This window comes from Rana temporaria (assembly GCF_905171775.1).
Source record: "Rana temporaria chromosome 3 unlocalized genomic scaffold, aRanTem1.1 chr3e, whole genome shotgun sequence".
NCBI lineage: Eukaryota > Metazoa > Chordata > Amphibia > Anura > Ranidae > Rana > Rana temporaria.
In genome coordinates this window covers 205,816-221,858 of record NW_024404427.1, presented here as the reverse complement: position 1 = coordinate 221,858, position 16,043 = coordinate 205,816, and the positions used below count along the sequence as shown (strand labels likewise).

The 16,043-nt window shown below is 45.5% G+C and overlaps 1 protein-coding gene across 1 annotated transcript; it reads right to left on the bottom strand.

Moving 5' to 3' along the window:
* Nucleotides 1–1,888: 1,888 nt before the first annotated feature.
* LOC120921698 (E3 ubiquitin/ISG15 ligase TRIM25-like) lies at nt 1,889–5,265 on the bottom strand. The gene has a single exon (XM_040334238.1). It carries the CDS (start codon nt 5,164–5,166, stop codon nt 3,598–3,600), a length of 1,569 nt encoding a protein of 522 aa, XP_040190172.1. The 5' UTR covers nt 5,167–5,265; the 3' UTR covers nt 1,889–3,597.
* Between the last annotated feature and the right edge of the window lie 10,778 nt (nt 5,266–16,043).

Genomic DNA, 16,043 nt, shown 5'->3' with positions numbered 1-16,043 from the left:
ACCGTCCACTGCCCCACTGACACCGTCCACTGCCCTACTGACACCATCCACTGCCCTACTGACACCGTCCACTGTTCTACTGACACCGTCCTCTGTTCTACTGACACCGTCCACTTCTCTACTGACACCGTCCTCTGCCCCACTGACACCGTCCACTGCCCCACTGACACCGTCCACTACCCCACTGACACCGTCCACTACCCCACTGACACCGTCCACTGCTCTACTGCCACCGTCCACTGCCCCACTGACACCGTCCACTACCACCATCCACTGCCCCACTGACACCGTCCACTGCCCCACTGGCTAACAGTGTCCATTTTTAAGGTAGGCTAGTTTCATATTTTTACTGACATTTCTTTTATTAATCGAATCATATTTTATGGTAACACTACTAATGCTTTTGTTTTATTTAGCCATGGCCCCTTTAAGTCCCCCCACTGTTAATGCAATTTGGCCACAGCCACTGTTCACTGTAGCACACCTCTCTTTGAGTAAACCAAAAGGTGTCCCAGGTATTTTATAATCCTATAGCGTGTTCTACAAAAGAATTGCCGTGTGCCGCGAAAGTGTTCGGGTTTGGCTTGAAGAAAAGGTGGCAACCCTAGTTCACATCCGGGAATTTTTTTCAGCTGCTGCGTATTTGGAAAGGGGCGGGGACTTTTTAACGCAAAACGGTGCTATTTTTTTTTTTTTTTTGGTCAATATACTTCAATGGAGAAGCTGCAGAAAAGCATGGAATGTGTTTTTGCGGCAATTTGTGTTTTGTAATCTACCCAACAACCAATTGGCATAAAAAATTTAAAAATGCAATTATTTTTTTTAAGGCTATTATCTGATTAATGGAAACAATAATCGGCCAACTAATTGATTCTGAAAATAATGGTTAGTTGCAGCCCTCGTCTTCTGTCATCAGATTATCTGTGCAGACCTGAGGAGAATGTGTTCAGCATTGACTTCACTTGCTTCAAGACCCGGGACCTGGAGACTGGCGCTGTGCTCTTTGAGATCTCCAAACCCTGCTCAGGTACCCGTCATGGAGGGCACCTTCCCTGGGGCGGGGGCAGGTCTCCTTCATACTTTCATGTAGAACTAGAGTTGTTGGATGGGGGAAGGGAGGGTTATTTTTCCCAATATGACATCCATTTGGGTGCGGGTGCGTGTCCTTGAATGCACACTGTCTGTGCTCGGGGCCTTTTACTTCCGGCACCCAAACACATATCAAGGTGAAAGCAGGGGCTGTGTTCATGCAGCTGCTGGATCCCAATTGATATGAATTGGTCTGCTTGCCTGTGGATGTCCTGAATATCTGTGTGCATTTCTCGCAGTGAAAACACCGCCCTGTACACTTAAAATGTTTTGACAGGGGCGCAGTTTCAGTGCTTGCCATAGGCACCATTTTCACTAGATACGCCTCTGCTCGTATATATCCCATAGTCTGTAGACTCTTTAACTTTCAGGCTGGGCTTGTGAGTTGGATGTGGGTTCCCTGCATCCAATTCGCAATAGCAGGAGATTTTGACCGGCTCTCTATGGAGCCGCTTCACATATTCCCACTGTGGCTCCGGGGGAAATTTGCACAGGGGGGGTCCTGTGCGTCTTTTGGGCCGTTTCAGGTCCGAATTCAGACAAAAATTTGGGGTGAAATCGGAACCTAGAACGGGGAACGGGGCCACACAGGACCCCTGCTGAGAGCCGCATCGGTATTAGGTGTGACCCCAGCCTGACACAGACTACATAATATACAAGAATTCTGATCTTTTTACCAAAGAAATGGAGCCGAATACATTTTGACCGTAAATGTAAAAAGATTATTTATTTGCAAAATTTTATAACAGAAATTAAGAAAGTTTTTATTTATTTCAATTTTTTTTGTCTTTTTTTCTGTTACAAGAAACCCCCAAGAACATTCCAGTATCCCCCTATATCTCTATATTACACCCCCATCCCCCTCCCCCATAATATAATAAAACATCACTTTACATTACAATGTAGACTTTTGTATCATCATTATGTGATAAAGCGGAGATAACATAAGACAAGCCAGGGAGAGTCCCAGCTAATGGTCTGCTATTATCATATAACAGGAGATTGGGCAGACTCATTCCTCATCATGTTTTCTGCCAGAGATTTCCCAGAATTCTCTCCTGTATGAAGGAGACGTGGATTTCCAGGACTGAAAACTGCCGACATTCATAGAAAATGAGGACTAAAATAACCGGCACCGGAGAGCCCCCTTGTGATAGCTTTTGGCAGGTGACAGGTCCTCTTTATGGTCTATTACACCCTGCAATGTCTCTCCTGACCTCCAGAGGGCAGAAGAGAAGCTCTGAAACTGGAAGTGATGAAATCATTTAGGGCTGCAACTAACGATTATTTTCATAATCAATTTGTTGGCCGAAAATCATAAAATAAATGTAATATGCTATTTTTTTGTTTATTTAAAATAGTAATGAAAAAAACACAGAGTGTTACACCGATATACACAGATCATATACAGGTATCCTGTCATGATGGGGTTTATAGTACAACCCCCCCAGGAACAGCAATGGTGGGGAACTATTCCTCCCCAAAACATCAAACACGGAACACTATTCACCCCCAGAACACCAATGATGGGGCCCTATTCCTCCCCCCAACACCAATAATGGGGCACTATTCCTCCCCCCCAAAAAAAGCAATGTTTTGCCATTGTATGAATGTTTTGCCACTACCTTATTGCAGCTCGGCGCTCACCACTGCTTCTCTCCTCTCTCTCTTCCCTGGGGGCAGCAAAGTGGGCGGAGCTGAGAATACCCCGCTGATGTCAGCGAGGAGGAGAGAGGCAGACGTGCCCGGTCACATGAGCGACACTATGAGGAAGCGGCTTGTACACAGGGGATTGTGTAACACTCGGACGGAGGCAGGACTGATAGGCAGGGAGGAAGGTGCGTGCAGACCAACGAATCGATAATGAAAATCAACGACAACGATTTTCATTATCGGTTTTATTTATTAATCATTTCAGCCCCAAAATCGTTATCACTTCTGGATTCATTCATCCCAGAGGAGATCGCAGAACTGATGTTCCTCCATCTCCTCAGTGTGATCCCATCCTGGACACTTACCACAGTCCTGGGCTCCCGGGAGGACTGGGAGAGCCGGGGGGTAGCTCTGCAGGAAGTGACGGGAGGGGGGGATGGTCTTTCACTGTGTAAAAGTGATTGGACATTGTAAAGCCACCCAGATTACTTTTACAAAACAGCCGATCGATCTCCGGTTTCTGTGGCCATGACCTTGGTATAACCTCTTGTTGACTGGCTGTATATATACAGATGATGGTCAGCAAGGGATAAAAGGACGTCTGTCATGAGAGAATTATGGGGGCTGCCATTGCTAAACTCTCCATTTGAGAATGCTAGTTCCCTGGCTGTCATGTCTATGCTTTGGATTTGATACTGTCCCAGTGTTTGACCCGGCACAAGTACAAAGCCAGGGAACTAGCATTTTCAGAAGAAGGCCAGCAATGGCAGCCCTCATACTTCTCCCAGGAGTCACCACTTCCTCCAATCATTGGCTGAACAATCAACCAATCCTACTGACTGTCCCTGTGATGTCTCATCTCCCCCTCCCCCCACATATCTTTATACAACCTTTCCATACACATAACCCAGCATGGAGGGGCTCAGTGAAGGTGGTGGTGAAGGTGTGGAGGTGTCGGATCGGGTCACACAGATCATAAAAGGAGATCCGCCCGGCCTCATAATCCAGATCTATCCTGACTCTTCTGGAGACATTGGTGGGTAAGGGGGTCACTTTACTGTCATGTGTCACAGAATACTGATCACCAGTCCTGACCAATCCCCAGGACTTCTTATTATCTCCAATCAATGACTCCTCCCACTCTCTCCTCTCTATACTGGGGTAACACATCCCGACTGTCCATCTCTCTGACCCCCCGACATCCACATCCCAGTAATGTCTCCCTGAGGAGAAACTCTGACTGCTCATCACCTGAGGATAAATCTGGAATCTCTCTGGTGTTTCTGGGTAATTCTGGTCTCTATCTGACTCGGATACAGTTTTCCTGTCATCTGATATCTGTAGATAATTACTAGCTGTGTTTCCATCCAGTGATATGTCTGCAGCTCCCTCTATATAGAAGTATACATTTACCTCTGTTATTATATCAGATAAACCTGTGTGTAAGACCCCCGCCACACCCAGACCCCCTCCATCATGGAGGAGCTCCTCATGTCTCTCTCTGTCCTCATTATCTCCATCCTCAGTATCACACAAGTCACCTGTGTCTGATTCCTGTAAGACAGTCAGTGGATCCGTCATGTTACACAGCTCCTCAATGTGACGCATCTTCCTGGACAGCTCCTCCTTCTTTATTTCCAGATCCCGGATGGAGATGGAGATCCGCTCTGCCCGCTCGGAGATTTCCCTCAGGACTCTCTTCTCCAGATCTTCCAGACGTCTCCTGAGATCTCTAAACAGGACAGTGACTCTCTCGGTGTCACCAGCTGCTTCTTCTTCTACTTTCCTCCTGTGTTCCTGCAGACTCTGGACTCTTTCCTCCGTCTCCTCTCTCTTTGTCAGATGTTTCTGCAGAACATTCCTCAGTGTCGCCTTCTTCTTCTCAGAAGCCTCATCCAGTGTCTCCACCTGATGTCCTCGATGTTCTCCAGCCAAACTGCAGGTCACACAGATACAGGCGTTATCTTTGGTGCAGAAATACTTTAAAACTTCCTTATGGACGGAGCATTTCCTGCTCTCCATGGACAAGGTGGGGTCACATAAGACGTGTTCTGGGGACTTTTTGTGGACTCTCAGGTGTTTATCACACAGAGAAACCTCACAGTGTAGACAGGATCTAACAGCAGGCACAGGAGAGTCCACACAGTAAGTACAGAAGACCCCGGACTCCTCTTGATCTGGCTGAGCAGACAGGAAAGTCTCTGCTATGTTATGTAGAGTTATGTTCCTCTGCAGTGCAGGACGACTCCTGAACCTTTTTCTGCATACAGGACAGAAGAAATCTCCAGACCCCCCCTGTGTATCCAGCACACGATCAATACAGACCCGGCAGAAGTTGTGACCACATCTGAGGGTTACAGGATCGGTATAAATGTTCAGACAGACAGAACATTTCAGCTCAGCTCTCAGATCAGCAGACGCCATCGCTCACAGCAGAAGAGAAACAAAACTCAAAGTCTCTGACACCGGAGAGGAATGTGGATGGGGGAGGGGTGAGATCCTCCTACACAGGGTGAGGCTGAGCTCAGATCTCTGTTTACTTATTCAGAATCCTTGTCATATCAGAATAAGACACGCCCCCCTGATTATATTTAAACTCATAATTAATTCAAAGGAAAAAAACTTTAATGTTTTCTTTCTTAACTTGGATTGTCGATAAACGACATGAATAAAATAAATGCTTAAAAAAACTCGTATTATCATCAGAATTAGGAGGACCTGCTCATGGGGGCTTTCCATAGAAAAGGAATGGCGAGAAGTACGGAAGGAAATAACTGGGTGTCAAGAATCACGGATGGGTCTCATGGAGTATATGGGTGGGGGAGGGTGGAGGATGGGTCTCATGGGGTATATGGGTGGGGGAGGGTGGAGGATGGGTCTCATGAGGTATATGGGGGGGGTGGAAGATGGGTCTCATGGGGTATATGGGTGGGGGAGGGTGGAGGATGGGTCTCATGGGGTATATGGGTGGAGGAGGCACAATGTATCGCAGTCTGTTACATTTCTCCAAAATCACCCAGCACACTGATAAATTATTGTAAACCCCCAAAGTTTCCCAATCCAGACACTGGTAGTGTCCAATAAACAACAACATACACACACTGATATCTAATCTTCCACCACCAACACATTATCTGTAAGCAATCTTCCTCCTGACACCTCCAGTCAGTACAATCACTTAGGATAAGATCACACATGTCGGGTGCGAATTTCCTCTCCGTTTTCACTCCAAATCTCCTAAGCAGCTGTTTAGCGGTTCAGCTGCGATTTTAGATGCGGTTCAGATGTGAATTTTAGGAGCCGGCGACCACCGGCGTCTTCAACATTAGCTGGTCGTTAAGAAGCGGGCAGGGAAGCCGACCACCACGTCCCTAACTACGTATGACTTATCAGCTGTTAGTGCCCCCCCCCCCCCACTGACAGATGAACGTAAAAATAAAACATTGCCAGTGTCCATTTGAGAAATGCCCGCTGTCGAGAACTGCCCACCTAGAACAGGGCATGCGCAGTACGGAGCCGCCGAAAAAACGCTGAACATTGGAATTTGCGATCAGCTGTAGACGGCGCCTGCGTACAAAAGCCGACATTGTGCCACACGCTCCCGATGCTCATGCAAGTCTGCAAGGGGCGTATTTCTTCATGATGGGTGCGTGTGAGGGGCAGATGCCTACAGAAGGGGGAGTATTTTGTAATGATGGGCAGAGCTGCTAAGTAGGGGGCAGAATTTTTTTTACGAAACTCAAACACATCTCCTAAACAAATATATCTCTGCTAAACACGCCCCGCAAACACGTGTAGGAAGAATAGCAGAGATATAGAAATCCACCCCTTGCAGGCTTGCACGAGCATCGGGAGCGTGTGGCACAATGTCGGCTATTGTGCGCAGGCGCCGTCTACAACTGATCGTAAATTCCGATGTTCGGAGGCTTTCGGCGGCTCCATACTGCGCAAGCGATGCGCATGTGCAGATCCGGGCGGGCATTTCTCGACAGAACACCTGCAAAAAAAATGGCGCAGAGGTCCCCACCAATACATACCAGGCCCTTTTGGGTCAGGTTTGGATTTTAAGGGGAACCCCATGCCAAAATGTAAAATAAAAAAAGCGTGGGGTCCCTCCCCAAATCCATACTAGACCCTTAGATGTGGTTAAAACAGGTTTCCCCTGCCCCAAAGCACCCTCCCATGTTGAGGGCATGAGGCCTGTCATGGTTCAGGAGGGGGGTGGGGCTTGCTCGTCCCTCCTCCTTTCCTGGCCTGCCAGGCTGCATGCTGGGATAAGGATCTGGTATGGCAGAATGCGTGGCTAACAGTCAGACCCCGGGGTTATCATTAAGAAGGTGAACTGGATCTATCCCATGCATGAGAAGAAACTGTATGTTACAATCCAGAACTGAAGTTTGAATTTCCTTCTCCTTTTTCTCCTGATGAAGCTGGATATGTGAAACATGTTGAGAAAGGAGACATCTGTGAAAATGTATTGAGCGGAACCCCTGGACTAATTGACACATGTTATATACAAAATTCATGTCCTTGCTGGAGTTATTAGATTCTGGGCCGCTGTGCTTACCTGTTATCTGGAATTGGGATGTGTGGTGACCGGGGGCCGGTCATATAAAGACGTGAAGATCCCAGTAAAGATTGCGGGACGGAATCCTATGAGGGTTGAAGGTTCCTATACTAGTTGATGCCGTTTATTGACTTTCTTGAGGTGAGAGTTCTGAGAGCGCACAACAAGCCGGATGTAATGAACTTTTATTTGCGACGGTCTGAACATGGATAATCACACAGACTAGACATGAATTACTTGGATACTTTATTCAACTTATTCATCTTTGTCACATATTTGTATTTTTTGTGATAATTCATCACTGCGCATTTGTGTATTGTGAACACTATTCGGTTTTGCAGCTGGTTTTGATTTGTTTATTATCACTATTTGTTCTATACACATTTCTACTACTTCTATTTAGTAGTGCAAAGGACTTTCTATTATATCTCCATAAAGAGGACCTGTCACGCACTATTACTATTACAAGGGATGTTTACATTCCCTGCAGGGCCGTCTTTACCGCAGGGCAAATGGAGCAGGTGCCCTGGGCCCTGTCACTGTTGGGGGCCCAAAGCAACCCCCTTTAAAAAAAAATATATATATTTTATTAAAGGGCTCAGAGGTCCCCAGGGCCCCATGTGGCAAACACCCTTTATTTTTTTTTATAAATGTTTATTTTTTTATTTTTGTTTATATATATATATTTTTTTTTATTGAAGGGCCCAGAGGTCCCCAGGGCCCTGGATGGCAACCCCCTTTTTTTTTATAAATGTTTCTTTTTTATATATATTTTTTTATTAAAGGGCCCAGAGGTCCCGGATGGCAACCCCCTTTTTTTTGTAATTTATTTTTATTAAAAAAAAAATATTAAAGGGCCCAGAGGTCCCCAGGGCCCCAGATGGCAACCCCCTTTTTAAAATATATTTTTTATATATATTTTTTATTTCTTTTTTTCTTTTTATTAAAGGGCCCAGAGGTCTCCAGGGCCCCGGATGGCTACACCCCTTTTTTTATATATATTTTTCTTTATTTCTTTCTTTATTTCTTTTTTTGTAAAGGGCCCCCCGCTTCTAAATTCGCGGCAGCCCCCCCCCCCCCGCTTCTCAATTTCAGGTGGCAGCACCCCCCCATCCCGGTTCTCTGCTCCAGGGGGCCAATACCTGAAGCTGTGTAAGTGGCCACATAATTCCTGATGGCGGCCCTGCCGCCCGTTAAGCCCCTGTGCTGCCCACAAATCAGGCTGAAAATCATCAGCGGCACACAGCCAGTGACAGTACTGCTTCCCTTCCCAGTGTTTTAAAATGTACAGCACCCCTGGCTTCCCTTTAGACGTGCACTTCTCCCTTCCTGCCACTGGGTGCTGCTTGTATATAAAAGTGAATCAGAATGTGATTTTATAACATCCCCAGTTTGCTCTTCCCGAGGCTGACTTCTTCATGTCCTGCTCCTCAAGGTATGTCACTGTTTGCTAATCTATATTGTAAATAGAAGTTTTCTGTGTGCCCAAAGTCTTTATAATATTTGATTCACTGCAGATCTGGTCAGTGTTTTAAAAAGTTCCTCTATTTTACACATGGCATGGCATGGGGGTCACAGCACCGTCTGTCCATTCTGCTTTAGCACCATGGGACCCCATGCCATGCCATGTGTAAAATAGAGGAACTCTTTAAATCACAGACCAGACCTGCAGTCCAGGCTGAGTAAGGCCTCAGAGCACATGGCATTACTGTCTGTATTTAACTGCTTGATGGGCTTATTTTGGGCCTGGCTGGTTCACATGTATGTGTTTTGGCGGCCCACATTTGCGCAGGCACAGCAGCCCATTCATTTGAATGGGCCGCCATGCCTGCATTTCCTGCAAAGAAAAGTGCATGCCTCATGTAATAGGCTGCTCACACGGCACACCTATGCCCATCAAGCACTGAAATACAGCACTGTCTGTCCATTCTGCTGTCTGCTGTGACTTATCTACAGTTCCCGCACTGTCAAACTTGCTGCATTTTTAGACGTTTAGGTCACGCTTTTAAAAACACAGTGCGTTTGTGTGTGCAAGAACTGCAGGTAAGTAGCATGGTGCAAAAGCAGAATGGATTTCAAGGCAACTGTATTTTTAAAATGCCGAATGCACCTTTTTTCTGCAGGAAACAAAGGCATGGCAGCCCAATCAAATCATGGGCTGCTGTCTCTGCACAAATGAGGGCCGCCAAAACATACATGTGAACCAGCCAGGCCCAAAATAAGCTGGAGGGGGGCCCAAAAATTTTTTTGCCCAGGGCCCAAACCATATTAAAGATGGCCCTGATTCCCTGTAATAGGAATGTAGCGCTACCCCCGGAGGAGCCGCTGGTTTGTTGTTGGGATCGGCATATTAAATTACCCCAGTGTTCTCTAGGGGTGTAGCTGATAAGTAGTGAGCGAATGTCCAGTACATGAAGGAAAGTTTTCAATGCTTTATTTCAGGCCCAACATGGCCAACATCAACATGCAGTAGGAAGGAAAGGTTGATGAAGCGATAGAGAACTTGCGGTATCGGGCCTGGATATAGAGACGGAAAGAGCAATCCCGCTCTCAGCAGCACAGCAATAGTAGTGACCGCTCGTCGCCACTCTAGCCAGAGTGGGTGAAGTGCCCCCGGACAGACTTCTGCCACAAGCCTGGCAGCCGAAGTGTCACTTAGTGTTGCTGGGAGGAACAGGCCTCTGCCACAGACCCGGCTCTAGGGCCTCTGCCACAGGCCTATTACTTGAATCAGCCAAATGGACGAATGTAGATTGAACATAAGTCACCGGATGACAGCAAAGAGTACCTGTCAGCATTCCAGTCACCAGATCCCCGATGGTTCATTCAAGCTCTGTTGGACAACCTGCCTCCGGGTTCCCCTCAAGCCAACCCCCCCAATCAAGCGGCACCCAGCCTGGGATCTTCTCAGTAAAGTGGGGGACCCAGTAAGTCGCTGGGGCCCCTCTCTGCAATATGGAGCTCCGCGTAGCATGCGACCCCGGCCTGGAAGGCCATCGCCAGGGTCCGTTGGAGGCGTGCACCCTAAAGGTGGATGCCGCACCTGGAACCCGCGGGAAGAACCAATAAAGATGGCGTCTGTCACAGATATACCCCTCCCCAGCATGCCCTGCGAGGGAAAACTCCTCTAATTGGCTGCTGGGGAAAAGTGGCTCTGCCAGAACCCCTTTAGCGCCACCTGTCGCCCAGGGGTGGAATCAACACCCCTGGAACACAGACTAACCTACAGGACAGTTCAGGGATGACAGCAGCCCATAATTTAGAAAATTGTGAATGGGAGCAAATAACTCTCCCATTCCCCACTAACTTTAGCGTAGTGCCCATACTGAAAGTAAGGGGGCGCTACAGGAATACAATTGATCCCAAAAAATTTGAGAAAGTGTAAAAATGAAAAAAAATGTAAATAAACAATTAATAGCTGGGGGATAAGTGCAGTAAATTACTTGCAGGGAAACTCAAGGAAAAGAATAGGTCGGTATATGTTCCACAGATTAAAGGGAAAGAAGGACAGCTTAAAAAAAAACCCAGAGAGATAGCCCAGACATTCGGGGAATATTACTCGGCGTTATACAATTTACCAACAGTAGGGGACAAACAGCTGGAGATAGAGGAATATTTATCTGTGGCAGGCATACCTAGACTGACATCTTCAGTCCGAAAGAAGTTAGAGAGTCCTATATCTGTGGAAGAAGTAGGGGAAACTTTAAAGAAAGTGAAGTTAGGGAAATCTCTCGGCCCAGACGGATTCTCAGTAAGTTATTATAGGGAATTTTCCATGATATTAAACAGACAGATGGCAAAGTTTTTTAATGCAATCGGAAGCACGGCGGTATCCCCCCCCGGAGGCACTTCTGGCCCATATTACTGTCATTCCTAAAGAGGGGAAGGATCCGGCCGAATGTGGCAGTTATAGGCCTATTTCATTGTTAAACGCAGACCTTAAACTTTTCTCCAAGATAATAGCGTCTCGGCTTCAACCATGGATAGCAGAGTTAGTAGATATGGACCAAGTGGGATTTATCCCAGGAAGGGAAGCTAAAGACAATACGACTAAAATACTTAACCTGGTGCATTATGTTGGAGAAAAAAAAATCCCCTGTGTGTTTTTGAACACCGACGCAGAAAAAGCGTTCGATAGGGTGAGCTGGCATTTTTTGGAGGAAGTACTGAGACAGGTGGGAATAGGTGAACAGATGGTCAGATGGATTATGAGTGTATATACATGCCCACGTGCCTCAGTAAGGGTTAACGGAGTAATATCACCCCTTTTTAAAATTACAAATGGAACAAGACAGGGATGCCCCCTATCACCCTTGTTGTTTGCCCTTACACTAGAGCCCCTATTAAATAGGATTCGACAAAATGTAGACATTCAGGGAATTCAGATGGGAGATCAGACACATAAAGTAGCAGCATATGCGGACGACCTGCTTTTTTCAGTGACCAATCCCCATGTATCACTCCCTAATCTCGTAAGAGAAATGGAGGAATATGGTAGAATATCTCATTTGAAAATAAACAACACAAAATCTGAAGCAATGAAGGTGGCGATACCAGAACCTATGGGGGATATAATTAAACAGAATTTTAGGTTTAAATGGGGGAAGGTATTAAAATATCTAGGCACATATATATCATCAGATATTAAAAATATCTATGCGTTTTCCCCCATTGTACAATGAAATACGAAGACTGCTAGAAAAGTGGAGACATGGAATGCACCCCTGGTTTGGGAGAGGAAGTATAGTTAAAATGTGTATCTTGCCAAAGTTATTGTATTTGTTTCAGGCACTGCCAATCTCCATACCAATGACCTTCCTTCGACAGGTAAACACTCTGTTCATGAAATTCATATGGGCAGGGAAAAAAGCCAGAATTAAAAAAGAACTGCTGAGAATGCCGAAAAATGTAGGAGGGATGGCAGTCCCGGATATAATAAAATACTACAGAGCAATGCATTTAACTAGGTTGGTAGATTGGTGTAGATATGGGGAGTCTAAATGCTGGGTAAATATAGAGCAGTATGTGAGTCAGATACCTTTGGCTAGAGCACCTTGGTGTTACGCGGTTCTTCCCAGATACCTCAAGAGACATCCTATAATAGGCCCTACATTGCAAATCTCAGCGAGAATATGTGGAGATAAGAAATATACACCAAGTAAATCGCCATTGATACCTATAATAGGTAACCCTAATTTTACTCCAGGGATGGAAAAAAATATAAAAGAAAAATTTAAAGAAAAGGACCTCTGTCAGGTCTCAGATTTTTTGAGGCCAAACGCGTGGCCATCAATCGGGGACCTGACAGAAGTAGGAGGTACATTTGAACTTGCAATATGGCAGGCACTTCAGGTAAGCCATTTTTTAAGATCTTTGGGCCCGGTAACAGAATTTCATAGGCAACTGACAATATTGGAAAAATGCTGTAGTGGGGTGGAACCAGTATCAAGGACATTATCTAAAATGTATGGGTTTTTGAACATGCCAGCTGAGGAATTTGTGATGCCAGGTATTCAGAAATGGGAGAAAGATTTGGGGAGAATATTCACCCCAATTCAGCATAAACAAATAATATACCTGGCAGTCAACTCCTCGGTATGTTCAAAAATGCAAGAAGCTAATTATAAGCTCCTTATACAATGGTATTACACTCCAGAAAGATTATATCAATTTGATAAAGAAGTAGATGAAATGTGCTGGAGATGTGGTAGAGAACAAGGAACTCTGTTTCATATTTTTTGGTCATGCCAAAAAATGAGACATTACTGGGAGGAAGTGAGAAGAATCTCTCAAAAATTTTCGGAAGAATTGATTTCGGACGATCCTGCACTCTTCCTGTTACATAGCTCACAGATACCAGTGCAGAAGTATAGGAGGTCGGTAGTGTGCCATATGATAAACGCGGCAAGGGTAGGTATTACGTTGAGGTGGAGGGATGTACGCCCGCCATCTATTGCAGGTTGGCTTAAAAGGATTGATGAGGTAGGAGCAATGGAGGATTTGGTGCATGCAGCGCAGAACAGGAAAACACAGTATGAAGAAACATGGTCGGGGTGGAAGGTATTTATTAGATCAGAAGAAGGAAAGGGGTTGTTGGAGGAAAACTAAGAACTTTAGAGAGAAGGAATTAAGGTAGAGGCGGACGGGAAAGAACTGAGAAGTCTGAGCCCTACATCTCGAGAGAGGAGAGAGGGAGGGGAAGGGGGGGGGATCGGGTTTTTTTTTTTTTTTTCTTGGGGGGGGTGGGGGTTTTTGGGTAGGGAGGGAGATTAAGATGAGATATGAACGAAGATGGACTAGGAAAAAGGTACTGATAGATGAAAATGTGTGGAATATGTATTCACAATTGTAACATTTTGTGGTTTATTGGAGAAAACAAAATTAAAGATATGTAAAAAAATAAATAAACAATTAATAAATAAATGTAAACCTCCCCTGTCACAGATGCGAACGCACGCATAAGTCACGCCCTCATACATAAACGGCATTCAAATCACACATGTGAGATTTCACCGAGAGCGAGAGCAAAAATTCTAGCACTAGACCTCCTCTGTAACTCTAAACTGGTAACCTGTAAAAGATTTCAAAGCGTCGCTTATGGATATTTTTAAGTACCAAACGTTTGGCGCCATTCCACAAGTGTGCGCAATTTTAAAGCGTGACATGTTGGGTATCTATTTACTCGGCGTAACATCATCTTTCACATTATACAAAAAATTGGGCTAACGTTAGTGGGCTAGATTCAGCAATGATTTATGTCGGCGTATCCATAGATACGCCGCGTAAATTCAAAGCTGCGCCGGCGTATCTTCTTTCTGTATTCAGAAAGCAAGATACGCCGACATTAGCCTAAGATCCGACTGGTGTAAGTCTTACGCCGCCGTATCTTAGGGTGCATTCTCACGCTGGCCGCTAGGTGGCGCTTCCGTCGTTTTCGGCGTAGAGTATGCAAATTACCTAGTTCCGCCGATTCACAAACGTACGTGCGCCCGGCGGTAGTTTTTTACGTCGTTTGCGTAAGGCTTTTTCGGCGTAGCGTTGCTCCTGCTTCTATGAGGCGCACGCAATGTTAAGTATGGACGTCGTTCCTGCTTTGATTTTTGCATTTTTTACATCGTTTGGATAAGTCGTTCGCGAATAGGGCTGGACGTAATTTACGTTCACGTCGAAACCAATACGTCGTTGCGACGTACTTGGGAGCAATGCACACTGGGATATGTACACGGATGGCGCACGCGCCGTTCGTAAAAAACGTCAATCAAGTCAGGTCATCACACATTAACATAAAACACGCCCGCCCTTCCACATTTGAATTACGCGCACTTACGCCGACCCCATTTACGCTACGCCTGTAAGTTGCAGCGGCGTAGCATAAATACAATACGCTGCACCGCGGTAACATCAAGCGCAGCTACCTGAATCTAGCCCAGTGTTTTTTACATTTTTTAATTCATGAAACAGTTTTTTCTCCAAAAAAAAAAGCGTTAAAAAAATTGTTGAGCTGATACCGTGTGACATAAAAAGTTGCAACGACCGCCATTTTATTCCCTAAGGTCTATGCTAAAAAAAACAACATATATAATGTTTGGGGGGTTCTGAGTAATGTTCTAGCAAAAAAATTATGATTTTTACATGTAGGAGAGAAGTGTCAGAATAGGTCCGGTATGGAAGGGGTTAAAATCTAAACAGAGATAAAAAAAACAACAACAACAACAAAAATCACCTTGGGAGACGTTTCTTCACCTCCTCTGGGAATTAATTCCCACCTCTGGGCACAAAAAATACCCCTTGCAGTAGGCTCCTCCCACACTCATAAAGTCTAGGGGGGAGGGGGGGCAGAAGAGGATGTAATAATTACCTGACACCCCCTTCCAGAAGACTCCCTCATATCCTCATAGTAATAATAATAATAATAACAGTATAGTAGATGTATTCCCCATCACTGAGGTCCCATTCACATCACACAATTTGGAATCACCACAATTCTGCCCGGGACTCCAAAATCGCGTGTCCGGGGGGCATTACTAATTGTACCCCAAACACGGTGCAATTATGTCACGAGAACTGAACGGCTCTGAAAGAAACGTGCTTAAAAATCGCGATAAGCTTTTTGCCCAAAAAAGGGAGCAGGAGCTTCTTTTGGGTCACAAACACGGATAAGGCGGCCCATTGATGTGAATGGACTGCCCAATGCGTGACACGCGGAGTCGCATGAAAATCACACATAACAAAAATCGCTCGTTCCCTCTTTACGACATGTGAACAGGACCTAAAATCTCACATATTGTACATAGTAGTTACTCCGCCCACTTCCATGTATTTCTGTGTCTTGTATTGAACCGCATGAGGTTATCTTTTTATTTTTTGTAGTATGATGACATCTAGTGGCAGTTTTAGGTCACTGCAACTTACTTTCTATGGTGATTTTCGATGTCTTCATCTGTTCCTGTTACGGGATAGTTAGTTTTGTCCTCTCTAGACTAGGGTGACCACGTGTCCCGGATTTCCCAGGACAGTCCCGCATTTTGCAGGTCTGTCCCGGGCACATTCATTCCAGGACAATGCAGTGTCCCGGAATGACACTTCTCTCCTTCCTACTACTATGTGGGGATGGAATTACATTTTCCTGGGCCCCATCAGGACAACATAGGGGCCCAGGAGGTGAGCGTAAAGGAGGGACTTTTTCTTCATTTACATCATGCCGCCCCGCTCCTCAATTAGTCCTGGCCGGCGG